A 21,250-nucleotide genomic window follows, 5' to 3' on the forward strand; every position below is an offset into this window, starting at 1 on the left:
GGACGTGTCATGATCATGGTGGGGGCATGTCCCTGCCATGATGGGGACATGCCATGTTCATGGTGGGACACGTCATGGTCATGGTGGGACACGTTGATGTGATGGGACATGTCATGGCCATGGTAGGGACGTGTCACGGTCATGGTGGGACACGTTGATGTGATGGGACATGTCATGGCCATGGTGGGGACATGTCACGGTCGTGGTGGGACATGTTGATGTGATGGGACACTTCATGGCCATCGTAGGACACATCAGTGATGAGATGTCACATGTCACCATGATGGGGACGTGTCACGGTCATGGTGAGACACGTTGATGTGATGAGACACTTCATGGTCATGGTGGGACACGTCATGGTCATGGTGGGACACGTCATGGTCATGATGGGGACGTGTCCTGGCCATGGTGGGACACGTTGATGTGATGGGACACTTCATGGCCATGGTGGGACACGTCATGGTCATGGTGGAGACATGTCATGGCCATAGTGAAGTCCTTGTCATTTCCCTGTGATGTCCCCACGATGTCCCCGTGATGTCCCCACAGAGAGCTGCATCAAGCACCAGGAGGAGCCCGTGGACATCACGGTCAACCAACGCATCGAGAAGGCCTGCGAGCCCGGGGTGGACTTCGGTGAGACATGGGGACAGTGGGGACACTGGGGACATTGGGGATAATGGGGGACAATGGGGACAATGGGGGCAATGGGGACATTGGGGAAAATGGGAACATTGGGGACAAAGGGGGCAATGGAGATATTGGGGCACTTGGGACACTGGGGACATTTGGGACATTGAGGACATTGGGGGACATTGGGGGACATTGGGGACAGTGGGGACAATGGGGACACTGGGGTAATTGGGGTAATTGGGGACATTGGGGAACATTGGGGACAATGGGGACATTGGGGACAATGGAGTTATTGGGGGCATTTGGGACATTGGGGGACATTGGGGACATTGGGGACATTGGGGAATGTTGGGGACAATGGGGATACTGGGGGAATTGGGGGAATTGGGGACATTGGGGAACATTGGGGACAATGGGGAACATTGGGGACAATGGGGACATTGAGGGCAATGGGGAGATCAGGGATGTTGGGGACAATAGGGATAATGGGGGCAACGGGAGCAATGGGGACATTGGGGACAAGGGGGACATTGGGGACATTGGGGACATCAGGGACATTGGGGATAATGGGGACATTGGGGGACAATGGGGGCAATGGGGACATTGGGGAATGTTGAGGACAATGGGGACAAAGGGGGCAATGGAGATATTGGGGCATTTGGGACACTGGGGACATTTGGGACATTGAGGACATTGGGGGACATTGGGGACAGTGGGGACAATGGGGACACTGGGGGAATTGGGAACATTGGGGACATGGGGACAATGGAGACAATGGGGACATTGGGGACATCTGCGACATTGGGGACATTGGGGATCTTGGGGGAATTGGTGGACAATGGGGACATTGGGGACATTGGGGACACTGGGGGACAATCCAGACATTGGGGACATTGTGGACATTGGGGACATTGTGGACATTGGGAGCACTGGGGGCATCAGGGACAATGGGAGTGGACATTGGGGACATGGGGTGATAAGGGATCATGGAGGGTGGCTTGGGGACATCGGGGACATGGCAGGACCAGGGAGGGACACGGTGGGGACAAGGGACACGGAAGGGCCACCCTGGCGGGGGTGACTGTCCCCATTGTCCCCAATGTGTCTCCAATGTGTCCCCATTGTCCCCTGGCAGTGTACAAGGTGAGGGTGGTGGCACAGGGGTGACTGTCCCCAATGTCCCCAATGTGTCCCCATTGTCCCCTGGCAGTGTACAAGGTGAGGGTGGTGGCACAGGGGTGACTGTCCCCATTGTCCCCAATGTCCCCATTGTCCCCTGGCAGTGCACAAGGTGAGGGTGGTGGCACAGGGGTGACTGTCCCCATTGTCCCCAATGTCCCCATTGTCCCCTGGCAGTGCACAAGGTGAGGGTGGTGGCACAGGGGTGACTGTCCCCATTGTCCCCAATGTCCCCATTGTCCCCTGGCAGTGCACAAGGTGAGGGTGGTGGCACAGGGGTGACTGTCCCCATTGTCCCCAATGTCCCCAATGTCCCCATTGTCCCCAATGTCCCCATTGTCCTCTGGCAGTGTACAAGGTGAGGGTGGTGGCACAGGGGTGACTGTCCCCAATGTCCCCAATGTGTCCCCATTGTCCCCTGGCAGTGCACAAGGTGAGGGTGGTGGCACAGGGGTGACTGTCCCCAATGTCCCCAATGTGTCCCCATTGTCCCCTGGCAGTGCACAAGGTGAGGGTGGTGGCACAGGGGTGACTGTCCCCAATGTCCCCAATGTGTCCCCATTGTCCCCTGGCAGTGCACAAGGTGAGGGTGGTGGCACAGGGGTGACTGTCCCCAATGTCCCCAATGTGTCCCCATTGTCCCCTGGCAGTGCACAAGGTGAGGGTGGTGGCACAGGGGTGACTGTCCCCAATGTCCCCAATGTCCCCATTGTCCCCTGGCAGTGTACAAGGTGAGGGTGGTGGCACAGGGGTGACTGTCCCCATTGTCCCCATTGTCCCCAATGTTCCCTGGCAGTGCACAAGGTGAGGGTGGTGGCACAGGGGTGACTGTCCCCAATGTCCCCAATGTCCCCATTGTCCCCTGGCAGTGTACAAGGTGAGGGTGGTGGCACAGGAGGAGACCCCGGCCTACGACAATTACGTTATGGAGGTGCTGTCGGTCATCAAGATGGGTACGGCCACCATGGGCTGGGGACAAGGCCACCATGGGCTGGGGACAAGGCCACCACGGGGGTGGACACGGCCACCACTGGGGGCATGGCCATCATGGTGGGGACAAGGCCACCATTGGGGGGACAAGGCCATCATGGGGGGGGGACGGACATGGTGGGGGGTCACCTGAAGATGGGGACACTCAAGTGCGTTGGTTGGGGACAGCCAGGTGGGGTGGTGTCACCTGGGTGGGGTTGGTGTCACCCAGGTGGGTCAATGTCACCAAACTGAGGTTGGTGTCACCCAACTGGGGCTGGTGTCACCTAACTGGGGTCAGTGTCACCCAAGTGGGGTCAATGTCACCCAGTTGGGGTTGGTGCCATGGTGACACAGTGCCATGGTGACACAATGACATGGTGCCATGGTAGCACAGTGACACAGTGCCACGGTGCCATGGTGCCATGGTTACACTGTGACACGGTGACACGGTGCCATGGTGATACAATGCCATGGTGACACGGTGACACAGTGCCATGGTGCCATGGTGACACAGTGACACGGTGACACAGTGACAAGGTGCCATGGTGACACTGTGCCATGGTGACAGGATGACATGGTGCCATGGTGCCATGGTTACACTGTGACACGGTGACACGGTGCCATGGTGATACAATGCCATGGTGACACGGTGACACAGTGCCATGGTGCCATGGTGACACAGTGCCATGGTAACATGGTACCATGGTGACACAGTGCCATGGTTGCCATGGTGACACAGTGACACGGTGACACAGTGACATGGTGACACAGTGACACAGTGACATGGTGCCATGGTGACACGGTGACACGGTGACACTGTGCCATTTTTGGGGGATGGAGGTGACACTGTGGCACGGTGCTGTGGTGACATGGTGACATCATGGTGAGACGGTGACACGGTGCCATGGTGACACAGTGACATGGTGACATGTTGCCCTGGTGCCATAGTGACACAGTGCCATGGTGACACAATGACATGGTGACACAGTGACACTGTGACATGATGCCATGGTGCCATGGTGACATGGTGACACGGTGCTATGGTGACACGGTGCCACGGTGACACAGTGATACAATGAGAGGGTGCCATGGTGACACGGTGCCATGGTGACACTGTGACACGGTGACACTGTGCCATTTTTGGGGGTGGAGGTGACACCGTGGCATGGTGACATGGTGACACAATGACATGGTGCCATGGTGACTGTGCCACCGTGGCACAGTACCATGGTGCCATGGTGACACGGCGCCATGGTGACACAGTGACACAGTGCCATGGTGCCATGGTGATACTGTGCCATGGTGCCATGGTGCCATGGTGACATGATGCCATGGTTACACTGTGACATGGTGACACAGTGCCACGGTGCCATGGTGACACAGTGACACAGTGACATGGTGCCATGGTGCCATGGTGACATGATGCCATGGTTACACTGTGACATGGTGACACAGTGCCACGGTGCCATGGTGCCATGGAGCCCTGGTGCCATGGTGACACAGTGCCATGGTGCCATGGCGACATGGTGACATCACAGCGACACGGTGATATGGTGCCACGGTACCATGGTGACACAGTGCCATGGAGACACAGTGCCATGGTGACATGGTGACACGGCGCCATGGTGACACGGTGCCATCATGGTGACACGGTGACACGGTGACAGGCACGGACGAGAACCCGGCGGGCAGCAACAGGACCTTCGTGAGCCACCAGCAGTGCAGGGACGCCCTGAGGCTGCAGAGGGGACAGGACTACCTGCTCTGGGGACAGGCCAGCGACCTCTGGGCCAGCGGCAGACAGTAGGACACCAGCCCCGATGTCCCCAGTGTCCCCTGGGTCCCCAATGTCCCCTGGGTCCCCTGGGTCCCCAATGTCCCGAAGGTCCCCAGTGTCCCCTGGGTCCCAACTGTCCCGTTTCTCCCCATTTGTCCTCTATATCCCCATTGTCCCCTGAATTCCCAATGTCCCCAGTGTCCCCATTGTCCCCACTGTCCCCATTGTCCCCTAAATTCCCGATGTCCCCATTGTCCCCATTGCCCCTATATCCCCATTGTCCCCATTGTCCCCGGTGTCCCAACTGTCGCCACTGTCCCCTATATCCCCATTGTCCTCTATATCCCCAGTATCCCCATTGGCCCCTGTGTCCCCACTGTCCCCATTGTACCCCACTGTCCCCTGTCCCCATTGTCCCCATTGTCCGCTGTGTGTCCCCTGAATTCTGAATGTCTCCTGTGTCCCCACTGTCCCCATTGTCCCCTGTGTCCTCATTGTCCCCTGAATTCTGGATGTCCCCATTGTCCTCTGTGTCCCCTGTCCTCTATATCCCCATTGTCCCCACTGTCCCCACTCTCCCCATTGCCCCATTGTCCCCTGTGTCCCCAGTGTCCCCTGTCCTCTATACCCCCATTGTCCCCATTGTCCCCATTGCCTCCCTATCCCCATTGTCCCCACTGTCCCCGGTGTCCCCTGTCCTCTATATCCCCATTGTCCCCAATGTCCCCATTGCCCCATTGTTCCCTATATCCCCTTTATCCCCACTGTCCCCACATCTGTTCCCATGTCCCCGTGTCCCCATGGCTGTCTCCATGTTTGTCCCCTGTGTCCCCATTGCCCCTCTACACCCATTGTCCCCATTGTCCTCTGAATTCCCAATGTCCCCATTGCCCTATTGTCCCCACTGTCCCCATTGTCCCCAATGCCCCTCTATCCCCATTGTCCCCATTGCCCCCACTGTCCCATATCCCATTGTCCCCATTGTCCCCTAAATTCTTGATGTCCCCCTTGTCCCCACTGCCCCCATTTTCCCCATTGTCCCCCCTGTCCCCATGTCCCCGCAGTTGTCCCCCTGTCTGTCTCCATGTCCCCCTGTCTGTCCCCATGTCCCCAGCTGTCCCCCATGTCCCCCTGTCTGTCCCCGTGTCCCCCATGTTCCCAGCTGTCCCCCCGTGTCCCCAGGTACCGGTACCTGATGGGCAAGGACACCTGGCTGGAGGAGTGGCCCTCAGAGGCCGCCCCTATATCCCCACTGTCCCCACTGTCCCCACTGTCCCCATTGTCCCCATGTCTCCCTGTCTGTCCCCATTGTCCCCATTGTCCCCTACATCCCCCTGTCTGTCCCCCGTGTCCCCAGCTGTCCCCCCGTGTCCCCAGGTACCGGTACCTGATGGGCAAGGACACCTGGCTGGAGGAGTGGCCTCCAAGGGTCACTGTATCCCCACTGTCACCATTGTCCCCATGATCCCCTCAGTCCCCATGTCCCTGTGTCTGTCCCTGTGTCCCCATATCCCCAAGCTGTCCCCGTGTCCCCAGCTGTCCCCCCATGTCCCCAGGTACTGGTACCTGATGGACAAGGACACCTGGCTGGAGGAGTGGCCCTCAGAGGCCGCCCCTATATCCCCTGGGTCCCCATTGTCCCCAAGTCCCCATTGTCCCCATTGCCCCTATTATCCCCTCTGTCCCTATGTCCCCCTGTCTGTCCCCGTGTCCCCAGCTGTCCCCCGTGTCCCCAGGTACCGGTACCTGATGGGCAAGGACACCTGGCTGGAGGAGTGGCCCTCGGAGGCCGCGTGCCAGGACGCGTCGCTCCAGCGCCGCTGCCAGGACTTCGTCGAGTTCTCCGAGAACATGGCGTTCTTCGGCTGTCCCACCTGAGCCCCCGAGGTGCCACCACCCTGGGGTGCCACCACCCTGAGGTGTCACCACCCTGGGGTGTCACCAACCTTGGGTGCTACCACCTTGAGGTGTCACCAACCCGCTGGTGGCACCCAATTCCGGAGTGTCACCAACCCCCCTCAGCTGGCACCGAGTCCCAGCTGGGTCCCCAAGGTGCCACCACCCTTGGGTGTCACCAACCTGAGGTGTCACCAACCTGAGGTGTCACCAACCCACCCGTGGCACCCAGTCCTGGGGTGTCACCGCTCTTCTCCTGTCACTTTTTGTCCCCTCCTCACGTTTTTTTGGGGGGTTTTTGGTTAAAAAAGTCATTTCTGAGCAATTGGCTTCGGTGTCCTTGAAGGGGGGGACATGTGGGGACACCAAGGGGACATGGGGACATCAGAGGAGACATGGGGACATCAGAGAGGACAGGGGGACATCAGAGGGGTCATGGGGACATCATAGGGGATTTGGGGACACCATGAGGGACATGGGGACATCAGAGAGGACAGGGGGACATCAGAGGGGGCATGGGGACACCACGGATGTCACGGGGAAACCAGACCAGACATGGGGACATCACAAGGGACATGGGGACACCGGAAGGGTCATGGGGGCACCACAGAGGTCATGGGGACATCAGATGGGACATGGGGACACCAGAGAGGACAGGGGGACATCAGAGGGGATGTGGGGACATTATATGGGACATGAGGACATCACAGGGGGCATGGAGACACCACACGGGACATGGGGACACCATAAGGGACTTGGGGACACCAGAGAGGTCATGAGGACATGGTAAGGGACATGGGGACATCATAACGGACATGGGGACACCACAGAGGACATGCGGACGTCATAGTGGTCATGGCGACACCACAGGGGATGTGGGGACACCACAAGGGGCATGGAGACACCAGAGAGGTCATGGGGACATCACAGGGGTCATGGGGACACCATAAGGGACATGGGGGACACCATGGGGGACATGAGGACATCACAGGGGTCATGGGGATATCACAGGGGATGTGGGGACATCAGAGGGGGCGTGGGGACATTGTAACGGACATGGGGACACCATGAGGGACATGGGGACACCATGAGGGACATGGGGACATCACAGGGGATGTGGGGACACCACAAGGGACGTGGGGATACCAAAGAGGACACAGGGACATCAGAGAGGTCGTGGGGACACCACAGGGGGCACAGGGACACCATAACGGACATGGGGACACCACAGAGGACATGGGGACATCAGAGAGGTCATGGGGACACCAGAGGGGACATGGGGACATCCTAGGGGACATGGGGACATCAGAGAGGTCATGGGGACCCAGTAGGAGACAAGGGGACACCAGAGGGGACGTGGGGACATGGTAAGGGACATGGGGACAACACAGGGGACATGGAAACTTCAGAGGGGTCATGGGGACATCATAGAGGACAGGGGGACACCAGAAAGGTCATGGGGACACCAGAGAGGACATGGGGACATCAGAGGGGTCAAGGGGACACCAGAGAGGACATGGGGACATCAGAGGGGGCATGGGGACACCATACCAGTCAAGGACCCCAAACTCTGCATGCCAAACCCCACACCCAAACCCTGCACCCCAAATTTCCCACCCCAAACCCTGCACCCCAAATTTTGCACCCCAAACTCTGCACCCCACATTTCACACCCCAAATTTTCACACCCCAAACTCCACCCCCCAAATTCTGCACCGCACATTTCACACCCCAAGTTCTGCACCCCAAATTCTGCACCCCACACTCAGCACCCCAAACTCCACACCTCCAAACCCCACACCCCAAATTTTGCACCCCAAACTCTGCACCCCACATTTCCCACCCTGAACGCTGCACCCCACATTCGTCACCCCAAATTTTGCACCCCAAACCCTGCACCTGATACTTGGTACCCCAAATTCTGCACCCCACATTTCCCACCCCAAATTTCACACCCCAATCCCCACACCCCAAATTTTGCACCCCAAACTCTGCACCCCACATTTCCTGCCCTGAACGCTGCACCCCACATTCGTCACCCCAAATTTCACACCCCAAATTTCACACCCCAAATTTTGCACACTAAACTCTGAACCCCACATTTCACACCCCAAATTTCACACCCCAAACCCCGCACCCCTCATTTCTCACCCCAAATTTTGCACCCCAAGCCCTGCACCTGGGGCAATTTTGGGGGGTCTCTGGGGCATTTCTACACTCCTGCCCTCACCTGCTCCTGCCTCCACCTTGGCGCAGGAGCGACACAGGTGCGTCCAGGTGTGCCCCAGGTGTGACCAGGTGTGTAATGAGTGTGCCCAGGTGTGCCCGGGTGTGCTCAGTTGTACCCCAGGTGTACCCCAGGTGTGTCTCAGGTGTACCCCAGGTGTGTCCAATATGTTCCAGGTGTGCCCAGGTGCACTCCAGGTGTACCCAGGTGTGTCCCAGGTATGCCCAGGGGTGTCCCAGATGTCCCAGGTGTGTCCAGGTGCCCCCAGGTGTGCCACAAGTGTGCTCAGGTGTGTAATGAGATGTCCCAGGTGTGCCCAGGTGTCCCCAGGTGTGTCCGAGATGTCTCAGGTGTGTCCCCAGGTGTATCCCAGATATTCCCAGGTGTGCCCCAAGTGTGTCCAAGATGTTCCAGGTGTGCCCAGGTGTGTCCAGGTGTATCCAGGTGTGTCCAAGATATGCCCAGGGGTGTCCCAGATGTCCCAGGTGTGTCCCAGGTGTGTCCAGGTGCCCCCAGGTGTACCCCAAGTGTGCTCAGGTGTGTAATGAGATGTCCCAGGTGTGCACAGGTGCGCTCCAGCTGTCCCCAGGTGTGTCCCAGGTGTGTCTCAGATGTCCCAGGTGTGCCCCAAGTGCCCCCGGGTGTGCTCAGGTGTGTGATGAGATGTGCCAGGTGTGTCCCGAATGTCCCAGGTGTGTCTGAGATGTCCCAGGTGCCCCCAGCCATCCCCAGGTGTGTCCCAGGTATCCCCAGGTGTGTCCAGGTGTGTCCCAGGTGTGTCCAGGTGCCCCCAGCTGTCCCCAGGTGTGTCCCCAGGTGTGTCTGAGATGTCCCAGCTGTCCCCAGGTGTGTCCCCAGGTGCCCCCACCTGTCCCCAGGTGTGTCCCTCCCCTCCCCCACAGCCGTTCCCGTTTCTCTGTTTTGTTTTTTTTTTATCTCCAAATTTTTTCCACGAAAATACAAAAATATCCCGGGGGGGAGGGGAGGGGCCAGCAGGTGCCAGTGACAGTGACAGGTGACACCGACAGGTGACAGCAACAGGTGACAGGTGACAGTGACAGGTGACAGTTTGTGACAGTGACAGTGACAGGCTCAGATGGCACCGGGGGGTGCCCAGATGAGGGGGGGCCCCACAGTGGGGGGGGGGACACAAAGGAATTTGGGGGTCCCCAGGTTCAAAGGGGGGGGGGCCCACGGGGAATTTTGGGGTTCGGAATTTGGGGGTCCGCAGGTCCGGGGGGGGAGGGGGGGGGCACAGGGAATTTTTGGGGGACTCCCCAGGGGGGGCTCAGGGCACTTCGGGGGTCCAGCAGATTTTGGGGGGTGGGGGGGGGGGTTCCAGCTTTTGGGGGGGGCTCCCCCTAATTATGGGGGGCCCCCCAGTTATGGGGGTCCCCAATCCCCGGGGGAGGTCCTGGGAGGTTTTGGGGGGTCCCCAGTCCCACAGGCCCTGGGGGGTTTTTGGGGTGTCCTGGGATTTTTGGGGTCCCAGTGGTTTTTGGGGGTCCCGGGGGTGTCCCAGAGTTTTGGGGTCCCCAATTCTGAGGGGTTTTGGGGTCCCCACCTGGGGGGAACCCAGGGGTTTTTGGGGTCCCAGGAAGTTTTTGGGGTCTCCCGGGGTTTTGAGGGTCCCGGGATTTCGGGGTGTCCTGGGATTTTGGGGTCCCCATCGAGAGGGGTCTCAGTGGTTTTTGGGGTGTCCCAGAGTTTTGGGGTCCCCAGTCCTGGGGGATTTTGGGGTTCCCATTTGGAAGGGTCCCGGAATTTTTGGGGTCCCAGCGTTTTTTGGGGTGTCCCGGGATTTTGTAGTGTCCTGGGGAGTTTTGGGGGTCCTGATTCAAGGGAGCCCCTGGGGGTTTTGGGGGTGTCCCGGGGTTTTGGGGTTCCCAATCCCAGGGGATTTTGGGGTCCCCATCCAGGAGGGTCCCAAGGTTTTTGGGGTCCCAGATAGTTTTTGGGGTTTCCCGGGGTTTTGGGGGTCCCGGGATTTCGGGGTGTCCTGGGATTTTGGGGTCCCCATCAAGAGGGGTCTCAGTGGTTTTTGGGGTGTCCCAGAGTTTTGGGGTCCCCAATCCCGGGGAGTTTTGGAGTCTCCATTTGGGAGGGTCCCAGCGTTTTTTTGGGGTCCCCATTCAGGAGAGTCCCGGGATTTTTTGGGGTGTCCCAGCGGTTTTTGGGGTGTCCTGGGGTTGTGTAGTGCCCCAGGGAGTTTTGAGGGTCCTGATTTGGGGGCCCCCAGGGAGTTTTGGGGGTGTCCCAGGGTTTTGGGGTCCCCAATCCCAGGCGATTTTGGGGTCCCCATTTTGGGGGGGTCCCAAGGTTTTTGGGGTCCCAGTAGTTTTGAGGGTCCGGATTTGGGGGTGTCCCAGGGAGTTCCGGGGGTGTCCCAGGGTTTTGGGGTCCCCAATCCCAGTGGGTTTTGGGGTCCCCATTCAGGGGGGTGTCCCAGGGTTTTGGGGGTCCCAGGGAGTTTTGTAGTGTCCTGGGGGTTTTGGGGTGTCCTGGGCTTTTGGGGTCCCCATCAGGAGGTCTCCCAGAGTTTGGGGGTCCCAGTGGGTTTTGGGTTCCCAGTGGTTTTGGGGTCCCCATCATGGGATGTCCGGGGTTTTTGGGGTGTCCCAGGGAGTTTTGTAGTGTCTCGTGGTTTTTGGGGTCCCGGGGTTTTGGGGTCCCCATCAGGAGGTGTCCCAAGGTTTTGGGGTCCTGGGGTTTGGGGTTCCCAGGTCTTGGGGTCACAGTGGTTTTGGGGTGTCTGGGGGTTTTGGGGTCCCAGCAGTTTTGGGGTCCAGTGGTTTTTGGGGATCCAGTGGGTTTTGGGATCCTGAGGTTTTTGGGGTTTTGTGGTTTTGGGGTCCCAGTGGTTTTTGGGGTCCCCATCAGGGAGTGTCCTGGGATTTTGGGGGTCCCAGTGGTTTTGGGGTGTCTTGGGTTTTGGGGTCCCAGTGGTTTTTGGGGATCCCATGTTTTTGGGGTCCCAGTGCTTTTGTGGTCCCAGGTTTGGGGGTCCCAGTGGTTTTTGGGGTCCTGGGTTTTGGGGTTCCAGGATTTTGGGGTCCTGCGTTTTGGGGTCCCAGTGGTTTCGGGGTCCCGGGTTTTGGGGTCCCGGGGTTTTGGGGTCCCCATTTGGGGGTGTCTTGGGGTTTTGGGGTGCCAGGTTTTGGAGTCCCACCCAGGCAGTTTTGGGGGGGGTCCCAGTGGTTTTGGGGTCCTGGTTTTTGGGGTCCCAGCCAGGCGGTTTTTGGGGTCCCAGTTTTGGGGGGCTCCCGTTTTCCGGCTCTCAGCAGCGTCCGGCCTTGGCGTCGCCGATGGCGCCCCAGACGTCGAACACGAACTCGTCGGGGAAGGCGAAGTCGCCGAGCTGAGCGTCCAGAGCCTCGGCCAGCGCGTCGGGGTCGCGGGCGTCGCGGCCCAGCTCCACCATGGTGGCGGCTGCGGGGACATGGGGACATTGGGGACATTGGGGACATTGGGGACATATTGGGGACATTGGGGACATTGGGGACATTGGGGACACACTGGGGGCATTGGGGACATTGGGGACACTGGGGGCATTGGGGACACACTGGGGGCATTGGGGACATCGGGGACACATTGGGGACATTGGGGACACACTGGGGGCATTGGGGACATTGGGGACACTGGGGGCATTGGGGACACACTGGGGGCATTGGGGACATCGGGGACACATTGGGGACATTGGGGACACATTGGGGACATTGGGGACACACTGGGGGCATTGGGGACATCGGGGACATGTTGGGGACATTGGGGACATTGGGGACATGTTGGGGGCACTGGGGACATCGGGGACACATTGGGGACATTGGGGACATTGGGGACACTGGGGACATCGGGGACATGTTGGGGACATTGGGGACACACACAGTGTCGGGGACATTGGGGACATTGGGGACACATTGGGGACACGTCGGGGTCACGGGCGTCAGGGCCCAGCTCCACCATGGTGGCGGCTGTGGGGACACTGGGGACACTGGGGACACACACAGTGTCGGGGACATTGGGGACATCGGGGACATCGGGGACATTGGGGACACATTGGGGTCACGGGCATTGCGCCCCAGCTCCACCATGGTGGCGGCTGCAGAGACACTGGGGACATTGGGGTCACTGGGGTCACTGGGGACATCGGGGACATTGGGGACACATTGGGGACACGTCGGGGTCACGGGCGTCAGGGCCCATCTCCACCATGGTGGCAGCTGCAGGGAGACTGGGGACATCGGGGACATGTTGGGGACATTGGGGACACCGTCAGGGTCACAGGCGTCGCGGCCCAGCTCCACCATGGTGGCGGCTGCGGGAACATTGGGGACACATTAGGGACATTGGGGACATCGGGGGCATTGGGGTCACTGGGGACATTGGAGGCATTGGGGACATCGGGGACATTGGGGACATGTTGGGGTCACGGGCGTCACGGCCCAGCTCCACCATGGTGGCGGCTGCGGGGACATCGGGGACATCGGGGACATTGGGGACCTTGGGGACACCATCAGGGTCACGGGCGTCGCGGCCCAGCTCCACCATGGTGGCGGCTGCGGGGACGCTGGGGACACTGGGGACGTTGGGGGACACTGGGGACGTTGGGGGACATGGGGGACAGGAACAGCATTGTCACAGACTGGGGACATCAGGGCACAGCCCAGGGATCCCGGGGCTTGGTTCCCCCAGGATTTTGGGGTCCCTGTGGATTTCGGGGTGCTCCCCCAGCTCGCTGTCCCGGATGCCCATGGAGCTCCGCAGCAGAGCCCGGGGGGGTTTGGGGTGTTCAGGGCAGTTTTGGGGTGATCCCCAGGTGTTTTTTGGGGTCCCCCAGGATTTTTGGGGGGTCCCCAGGATTTTGCGGTTCCCAGATTTCGGGGTGCTCCCCCAGCTCGCTGTCCTGGATGGAGCTCCCCAACAGAACTCGGGGGGTTTGGGGTGATCGAGGCAGTTTTGGGGTGATCCCGGGGGTTTTTTTAGGGGGTTCCCCTGGATTTTGGGGTCCCTGAGGATTTCGGGGTCCCTGTGGATTTCGGGGTGCTCCCCCAGCTCGCTGTCCCGGATGCCCATGTAGGTCTCCAGCAGAACCCGGAGGGTTTGGGGTGATCCCAGGGAGTTTTTTTGGGGTAATCCCTGGGATTTTGGGGTTCCCCCAGGATTTTGGGGTCCCGGATTTTGGGGTGTCGCAGTTTTCGGGGTGCTCACCCAGCTCGCTGTCCCGGATGCCCATGTAGCTCTCCAGCAGATCGTCCACCTTGGCCACCGCGCGCTCCTCGAACGCCGACGGCTGCGGGGATTTGGGGCGTTTTGGGCGATTTTGGGGGATTTTGGGGGGTCCCACGGGGATTTTGGGGATCCCAAAGAGATTCTGGGGGTTCCCAAAGGGATTTTGGTGGTTCTGAAGGGATTTTGGGGGGTCCCCAAGGGGATTTTGAGGATCCCGAGGGTCCTAAGGGGATTTTGGGGGTCTCCGGGGTGATTTTTGGGGGTCCTTGGGGACATTTTGGGGGGTCCCAAGGGGATTTTGGGGTCCCCAGGACATTTTGGGATTGCATGGGATATTTTGGGGTCTCCAGTGGATATTTTGGGGGTTCCCAGACTGGTTTTGGGGGTTCTAGGGGATGTTTTGGGGTGTTTTTGGGGTGTTTTTGGGGTGATTTCGTGCCCTTTTGGGTCCGTACCTGCTCCTGCAGCGTGGCCTGTTATGGGGGTGTTTTTGGGGTGATTTTAGGGTGTTTTTGGGGTGATTTTGGGTGGTTTTGGGTCCGTACCTGCTCCTGCAGTGTGGCCAGTTTTGGGGTGATTTTAGGGTGTTTTTGGGGTGATTTTGGGCCGTTTTGGGTCCGTACCTGCTCCTGCAGCAGTTTTGGGGTCTCCAGGGGATGTTTCTGGGGTGTTTTTGGGGTGATTTTGGGGTTATTTTGTGCTGTTTTGGGTCCGTACCTGTTCCTGAAGCGTGGCCTGTTTTGGGGGTGTTTTGGGGTGATTTTAGGGTGTTTTTGGGGTTATTTTGTGCTGGTTTGGGTCCGTACCTGTTCCTGAAGCATGGCCTGTTTTGGGGGTGTTTTGGGGTGAATTTAGGGTGTTTTTGGGGTTATTTTGGGTCCGTACCTGCTCCTGCAGCGTGGCCGGGCCCCTTGAGCGCAGCCTCAGCGTCCCCCGGCCCGAGAGCACCTGGGGGGGCCCCCCCCGAGCCGAGACCCCCCCGGAACGGGGCCCGATCCCGTCTGGGGACAGAGGGGACACAGAGGGGTCACACAGGGGACAGGGAGGGGACAGGGAGGGGACACAGAGGGGACACAGAGGGGACACAGAGGGGTCACACAGGGAACAGAGAGGGGACAGAGAGAAGAGACAGAGGAGTCACATGGGGGGACAGAGGGGGGGCACACAGGGGGGACACAGGGGACAGATGGGGACATGGGGGACAGAGGGGACAGGGAGGAGCCACAGGGGACACAGAGGGGTCACAGACGGGACAGAGGGGACACAGAGGGGATGGGGGGTCAGAGAGGGGACACAGAGGGACAGGGAGGGGACAGAGGGGACACACAGGGTCACACAGGGGACAGATGGGGACACCGAGGGGACACAGAGGACAGGGAGGGGACACAGGGGCAGAGGGGATGCAGGGGACAGAGGGGACAAGGGGGACACCAGAGGCCCTCCCGGGCTTGGTCAGCCTCAGCCTGAAGTGGTGCCCTCGGGGCAGCTCCAGCTCCATCGATCCCATTCACTCCCAGTTAAATCCCAGTCCATCCCAGTTCAATCCCAATCACTCCCAGTTCAATTCCAGCCCATCCCAGTTAAATCCCAGTCCATCCCAGTTCAATCCCAATCACTCCCAGTTCAATCCCAATCACTCCCAGTTCAATCCCATTGATTCCCAGTCCCTCCCAGTCCCTCCCAGTACCCACCCCAGGCTCTCCGTGGTTCCGTCAGCCTCAGCCTGAAGTGGTGCCCTCGAGGCAGCTCAAGCTCCATCAATCCCAGTTCAATCCCAGTCCATCCCAGTTCAATCCCATTGATTCCCAGTCCCTCCCAGTCCCTCCCAGTCCATCCCAGTCCCTCCCAGTACCCACCCCAGGCTCTCCGTGGTTCCGTCAGCCTCAGCCTGAACTGGTGTCCGCGGGGCAGCTCCTGCAGCAGCCGCGCCACCTCGAAGTGCCGCGTGCCCACCAGGCTGCGCCCGTCCAGCGCCTCCAGCACGTCCCCGACGCCCACCTGGGGCGTGCGCGCCATCACCGACCCTTCCCGGATCCGCTGGGGGGGAAAACACACCTGGGTCACACCTGAGTCACACCTGGGAACACCTGGAGTAACACTGGTAACCTGGGGGAACCTGGGGTCTGGGTAACCCAGGTAACCTGGGTCACACCTGGGGCGTGCGCGCCATCACCGAGCCCTCGCGGAGCCTCTATGTGGGGGAAAACACACCTGGGTCACACCTGAGTTACACCTGAGATACCTGGGACACACCTGGGAACACCTGGGTAACCTGTGTAACCTCTGTAACCTAGCTAACCCGGGTAACCTGGGTCACACCTGGGGCGTGTGCGCCATCACCGAGCCCTCGTGGATCCTCTATGTGGGGGAAAACACACCTGGGTCACACCTGGGTTACACCTGGGTTACACCTGAGATACCTGGGACACACCTGGAAACACCTGGGTAACCTGTGTGACCTGTGTAACCCAGCTAACCTGGGTCACACCTGGGGCATGCGCGCCATCACCGAGCCCTCGTGGATACGCTGGGGGGGGAAACACACCTGAGTTACACCTGAGTTACACCTGAGATACACCTGAGATACCTGGGACACACCTGGGAACACCTGGGTAACACCTGGCTCACACCTGGGGCGTGTGCGCCATCACCGACCCTTCACGGATCCTCTATGTGGGGGAAAACACACCTGGGTCACACCTGAGTTACACCTGAGATACCTGGGACACACCTGGGAACACCTGTGTAACCTGTGTAACCTCTGTAACCTAGCTAACCCGGGTAACCTGGGTCACACCTGGGGCGTGTGCGCCATCACCGAGCCCTCATGGATACGCTGGGGGGGAGAGACACACCTGGATTACACCTGGGACACACCTGGGGGCACCTGAACCGCCTGGGAACACCTGTGTAACCCAGCTAACCCAGGTCACACCTGGGGCATGCGCGCCATCACCGAGCCCTCACGGATCCTCTAGAGGGGACAGAAGGGACATCTGAGATACACCTGGGCACACCTGAGTTACACCTGAACCACCTGGGAACACCTGGGTAACCCCTGGGTAACACCTGGGTAACGTGGGGTCTGGGTAACCTGGGTAACACCTGGGGCGTGCGTGCCATCACTGACCCCTCATGGATCCTCTGTGTGGGGGAGAGACACACCTGAGTTACACCTGGGACACACCTGAGCTACCTGGGACACACCTGTGTAACACCCGGGTCACACCTGGGGCGTGCGCGCCATCACTGAGCCCTCACGGATACGCCAAGGGGACACAGACACACCTGGGTTACACCTGGGACGCACCTGAACCACCTTGGACACACCTGTGTAACCTGTGTAACCTGTGTAACCTAGCTAACCCGGGTAACCTGGGTCACACCTGGGGCAGGCGCGCCATCACCGACCCCTCACAGATCCTCTGCAAACAGGGACACACCTGGGTCACACCTGGGTTACACCTGAGATACACCTGAGTTACACCTGGGAACACCTGGAGTAACACTGGTAACCTGGGGTCTGGGTAACCCGGGTAACCTGGGTCACACCTGGGGCGTGCGCGCCATCACCGAGCCCTCATGGATCCTCTGGAGGGGAGAGACACACCTGGATTACACCTGAGTTACACCTGGGGGCACCTGAACCACCTGGGAACACCTGGGTAACACCTGGGTAACACCTGGGTAACGTGGGGTCTGGGTAACCTGGGTCACACCTGGGGCGTGCGTGCCATCACTGACCCCTCATGGATACGCTGGGGACACAGACACACCTGGGACACACCTGGGGACACCTGGGTCACACCTGAGGTCATCTGGGGTCACCTGTGGTTGGTGATGGTGAGCCCCAGCACTGTCCCACTGCCCCCACCCTGCTGTCCCCAGGTGTGTCTCACCTACCCAGGTGTGTCTTACCTGCCCAGGTGTGTCTTACCTGCCCAGGTGTGTCTCACCTGTCCCTAGGTGTGGCCCCAGGTGTGTCTCACCTTGGTGAAGGCGTAGCCCGCTCCATTGTTGCTGACAGTGAGCCTCACTGTCCCCACCCAGGTGTGTCTCACCTGCCCAGGTATGTCTCGCCTACCCAGGTGTGTCCCCAGGTGTGTCTCACCTGTCCCTAGGTGTGTCGTCCCCAGGTGTGTCTCACCTTGACGAAGGCGTAGCCCATTCTGTTGTTGGTGATGGTGAGCCCCAGCACACACACCCAGGTGTGTCCCCAGCTGTCCCCAGGGGTGTCTTACCTGCCCAGGTGTGTCTCACCTGTCCCTAGGTGCGTCCCCAGGTGTGTCTCACCTTGACGAAGGTGTATCCAGTGCTGCTGTCGGTGATAGCGAGCCCCATTGCCCCCACCCAGGTGTGTCTCACCTGTCCCCCACGTGTGTCCCCAGGTGTCCCCAGGTGTGTCCCACCTGCCCAGGTGTGTCCCCAGGTGTGTCTCACCTGCCCAGATGTGTCCCCAGGTGTGTCTCACCTGTCCCAGGTGTGTCTCACCTTGATGAAGGCGTATCCGGCGCCGTTGTCGGTGATGGTGAGCCCCAGCGCCTCCTCGGATTTCAGCACCTGCACTGTCCCCGTGTGTTCCCATGTGTGCCCAGGTGTGTCCCCAGGTGTGTCTCACCTGTCCCAGGTGTGTCTCACCTTGATGAAGGCGTATCCAGCCCCATTGTCGGTGATGGTGAGCCCCAGCTCTGTCCCTATGTGTCCCCAGCCGTACCCAGCTGTCCCAGGCGTGTCCCCAGGTGTGTCCCCAGGTGTGTCTCACCTGTCCCAGGTGTGTCTCACCTTGATGAAGGCGTATCCGGCGCCGTTGTCGGTGATGGTGAGCCCCAGCGCCTCCTCGGATTTCAGCACCTGCACGTCCTTCTGGCGGCCGCGCGTGTGCGCGAAGATGAAATCCTCGAGGCCGATCTGCCCGCCCAGGAGCTTCTCCATGTCCACCTGGGGCGTGTTCAGCGTGCAGAACAGCACCTGCGACAGGTGGGGACAGTGGGGACATTGGGGACAACACCTGGGGGACAGGGGATAACACCTGGGGCAGCATCAGGGGACATTGGGGACAAACCCTGCAGCCCAATCTGCCCCCCCAGGAGCTTCTCCATGTCCACCTGGGGCGTGTTCAGCGTGCAGAACAGCACCTGCGACAGGTGGGGACAGTGGGGACACTGGGGACAACACCTGGGGCAGGGGATAACACCTGGGGGACAGGGGATAACACCTGTGGACACTGGGGACAAATCCCCCATCCCAATCTGCCCGCCCAGGAGCTTCTCCATGTCCACCTGGGGCGTGTTCAGTGTGCAGAACAGCACCTGGGGACAGGTGGGGACATTGGGGACACAGGACAGAACATGGGGACATCACCTAGGGCAGGGGACATCACCTGGGGACACTGGGGACATCACCTGGGAGAGGGGACATCACCTGGGGACACTGGGGACATCACCTGGGACAGGGGACAACACCTGGGGACGCTGGGGACATCACCTGGGAGAGGGGACATCACCTGGGGACGCTGGGGACAGGGGGCATGGGGACATTGGCGTGTTCAGCGTGCAGAACAGCACCTGGGGACAGGGGACAACACCTGGGGACGCTGGTGTGCTCAGTGTGGCATCCCAGTATATCCCAGTCCCTGCCAGTCCCTCCCAGTATAACCCAGCCCAATTTCAGGCCATCCCAGTATAACCCAGTATAGCCCAGCCTGTCCCAAACCCCTCCCAGTACAACCCAATGCATTCCCAGTATAACCCAGTACATCCCAGTCTATCCCAGTATAACCCAGTCTATCCCAGTATAACCCAGTCTATCCCAGTCTATCCCAGTATAACCCAGTCTATCCCAGTATAACCCAGTCTATCCCAGTATAACCCAGTACATCCCAGTCTATCCCAGTATAACCCAGTCTATCCCAGTCTATCCCAGTCTATCCCAGTATAACCCAGTCTATCCCAGTATAACCCAGTCTATCCCAGTCTATCCCAGTCTATCCCAGTATATCCCAGTCTATCCCAGTCTATCCCAGTATAACCCAGTATATCCCAGTATATCCCAGTATATCCCAGTATAACCAGTCTCACCTCGCTGGGGGGGATCCCGAAGGCCTCCCCGATTTTCCCGTACAGCTCCCGCACGTTCCCAAACCCCATCCCAGTATAACCCAGTATAACCCAGAATAACCCAGTATATCCCAGTCTATACGAATCGATCCCAGTATAACCCAGTCCATCCCAGTATATCCCAGTATATCCCAGTATAACCCAGTATATCCCAGTATGACCAGTCTCACCTCGCTGGGGGGGATCCCGAAGGCCTCCCCGATTTTCCCGTACAGCTCCCGCACGTTCCCGAACCCCATCCCAGTATATCCCAGTCTATCCCAGTATAACCCAGCCTGTTCCCAGCCCATCCCAATCCATTCCCAGTATATCCCAGTATATCCCAGTATAACCAGTCTCACCTCGCTGGGGGGGATCCCGAAGGCCTCCCCGATTTTCCCGTACAGCTCCCGCACGTTCCCGAACCCCATCCCAGTATATCCCAGTATATCCCAGTATAACCCAGTATATCCCAGTATAACCAGTCTCACCTCGCTGGGGGGGATCCCGAAGGCCTCCCCGATTTTCCCGTACAGCTCCCGCACGTTCCCGAACCCCTCCACGCGCCCGGTGGCGCTGCCGTGCGCCAGCTGCGTGTGGAACACCAGGCGGGGCCGCAGCGGGTGGGGGGGGGGCGCCGCCCCCGGGACCCCCCCCGGGGCCCCCCCGGGCTCCCCCGGGGCCCCCCCGCGCCCCCCGGCCCCCTCCTCGTTCTCCACCAGCGGCGGCGGCTTCTTGCGGCGGCCCAGCCCCAGCGGCATCCCGGGGCTCAGGGGAGGGGGATCTGGGGAGACTGGGGGGTCTAGGAGGGGATTGGAGGGGTCTAGGAGGGGTTGGGGGGGTCTAGGAGGGGATTTGGGGGGAGTTTGGGGGGATTTGGGGGGTCTAGGAGGGGATTGGAGGGTCTAGGAGGGGATTTGGGGGGGTTTGGGGGGTCTTGGCGAGGTTTGGGGGATCTAGGAGGGGGATTGGGGGCTCTAGGAGGGGGTTTTTTGGGGGGCTGGGGGGGTCTAGAGGGGATTGGGGGGTCTAGGATGGGGTTTGGGGGAGTTTGGGGGGCTCTAGGAGGGGCTTTTGGGGGGTTTAGGTGGAGCTGAGGGGGTGTGGAGGGGTCTGGGGAGAGTTTTGGGGGGTCCAGGAATGGGTTTTGGGGGGCTGGAGGGGTCTTGGGGGGTCAGAAGGGGGTTTTGGGGGGGTGAGGAGGGGATTTGGGGGGGTCTAGGGAGGGTTTGGGGGAGCCTT

At 59.9% G+C, this 21,250-nt stretch overlaps 3 protein-coding genes across 3 annotated transcripts in view; 2 read left to right on the top strand and 1 right to left on the bottom strand.

The window, feature by feature from the left end:
- LOC128950164 (venom factor-like) overlaps positions 1 to 6,497 on the top strand; it is a 61,413-nt gene extending 54,916 nt beyond the window's left edge. Inside the window, exons 37-40 of the mRNA XM_054295041.1 lie at positions 550 to 636; positions 2,682 to 2,765; positions 4,452 to 4,587; positions 6,298 to 6,497. Coding sequence (XP_054151016.1) covers positions 550 to 636; positions 2,682 to 2,765; positions 4,452 to 4,587; positions 6,298 to 6,439 — 449 coding nt within the window. The 3' untranslated portion in view covers positions 6,440 to 6,497. The remainder of the gene's footprint in view (positions 1 to 549; positions 637 to 2,681; positions 2,766 to 4,451; positions 4,588 to 6,297) is intronic.
- Positions 6,498 to 10,069: 3,572 nt separating this feature from the next.
- Positions 10,070 to 11,534, top strand: LOC128950163 (collagen alpha-1(X) chain-like). The gene is made up of 2 exons (XM_054295040.1): positions 10,070 to 10,643; positions 11,163 to 11,534. Exons 1-2 carry the CDS (start codon positions 10,070 to 10,072, stop codon positions 11,507 to 11,509), a joined length of 921 nt encoding a protein of 306 aa, XP_054151015.1. The 3' UTR covers positions 11,510 to 11,534.
- A 373-nt stretch (positions 11,535 to 11,907) lies between these two features.
- GIPC1 (GIPC PDZ domain containing family member 1) lies at positions 11,908 to 20,769 on the bottom strand. Its single transcript, XM_054295042.1, has 6 exons — positions 20,500 to 20,769; positions 18,696 to 18,881; positions 15,770 to 15,950; positions 14,799 to 14,914; positions 13,893 to 13,974; positions 11,908 to 12,113 (listed from the first exon to the last, which is right to left on the bottom strand). The coding sequence occupies exons 1-6, from the start codon at positions 20,767 to 20,769 to the stop codon at positions 11,962 to 11,964; spliced, it is 987 nt and encodes a 328-aa protein (XP_054151017.1). The 3' UTR covers positions 11,908 to 11,961.
- Positions 20,770 to 21,250: the final 481 nt, after the last annotated feature.

The sequence above is a fragment of the Melozone crissalis genome, unplaced genomic scaffold, assembly GCF_028551555.1.
Source record: "Melozone crissalis strain CALT ecotype California unplaced genomic scaffold, PUWL_Pcris_2 ptg000473l_1, whole genome shotgun sequence".
Lineage (NCBI taxonomy): Eukaryota > Metazoa > Chordata > Aves > Passeriformes > Passerellidae > Melozone > Melozone crissalis.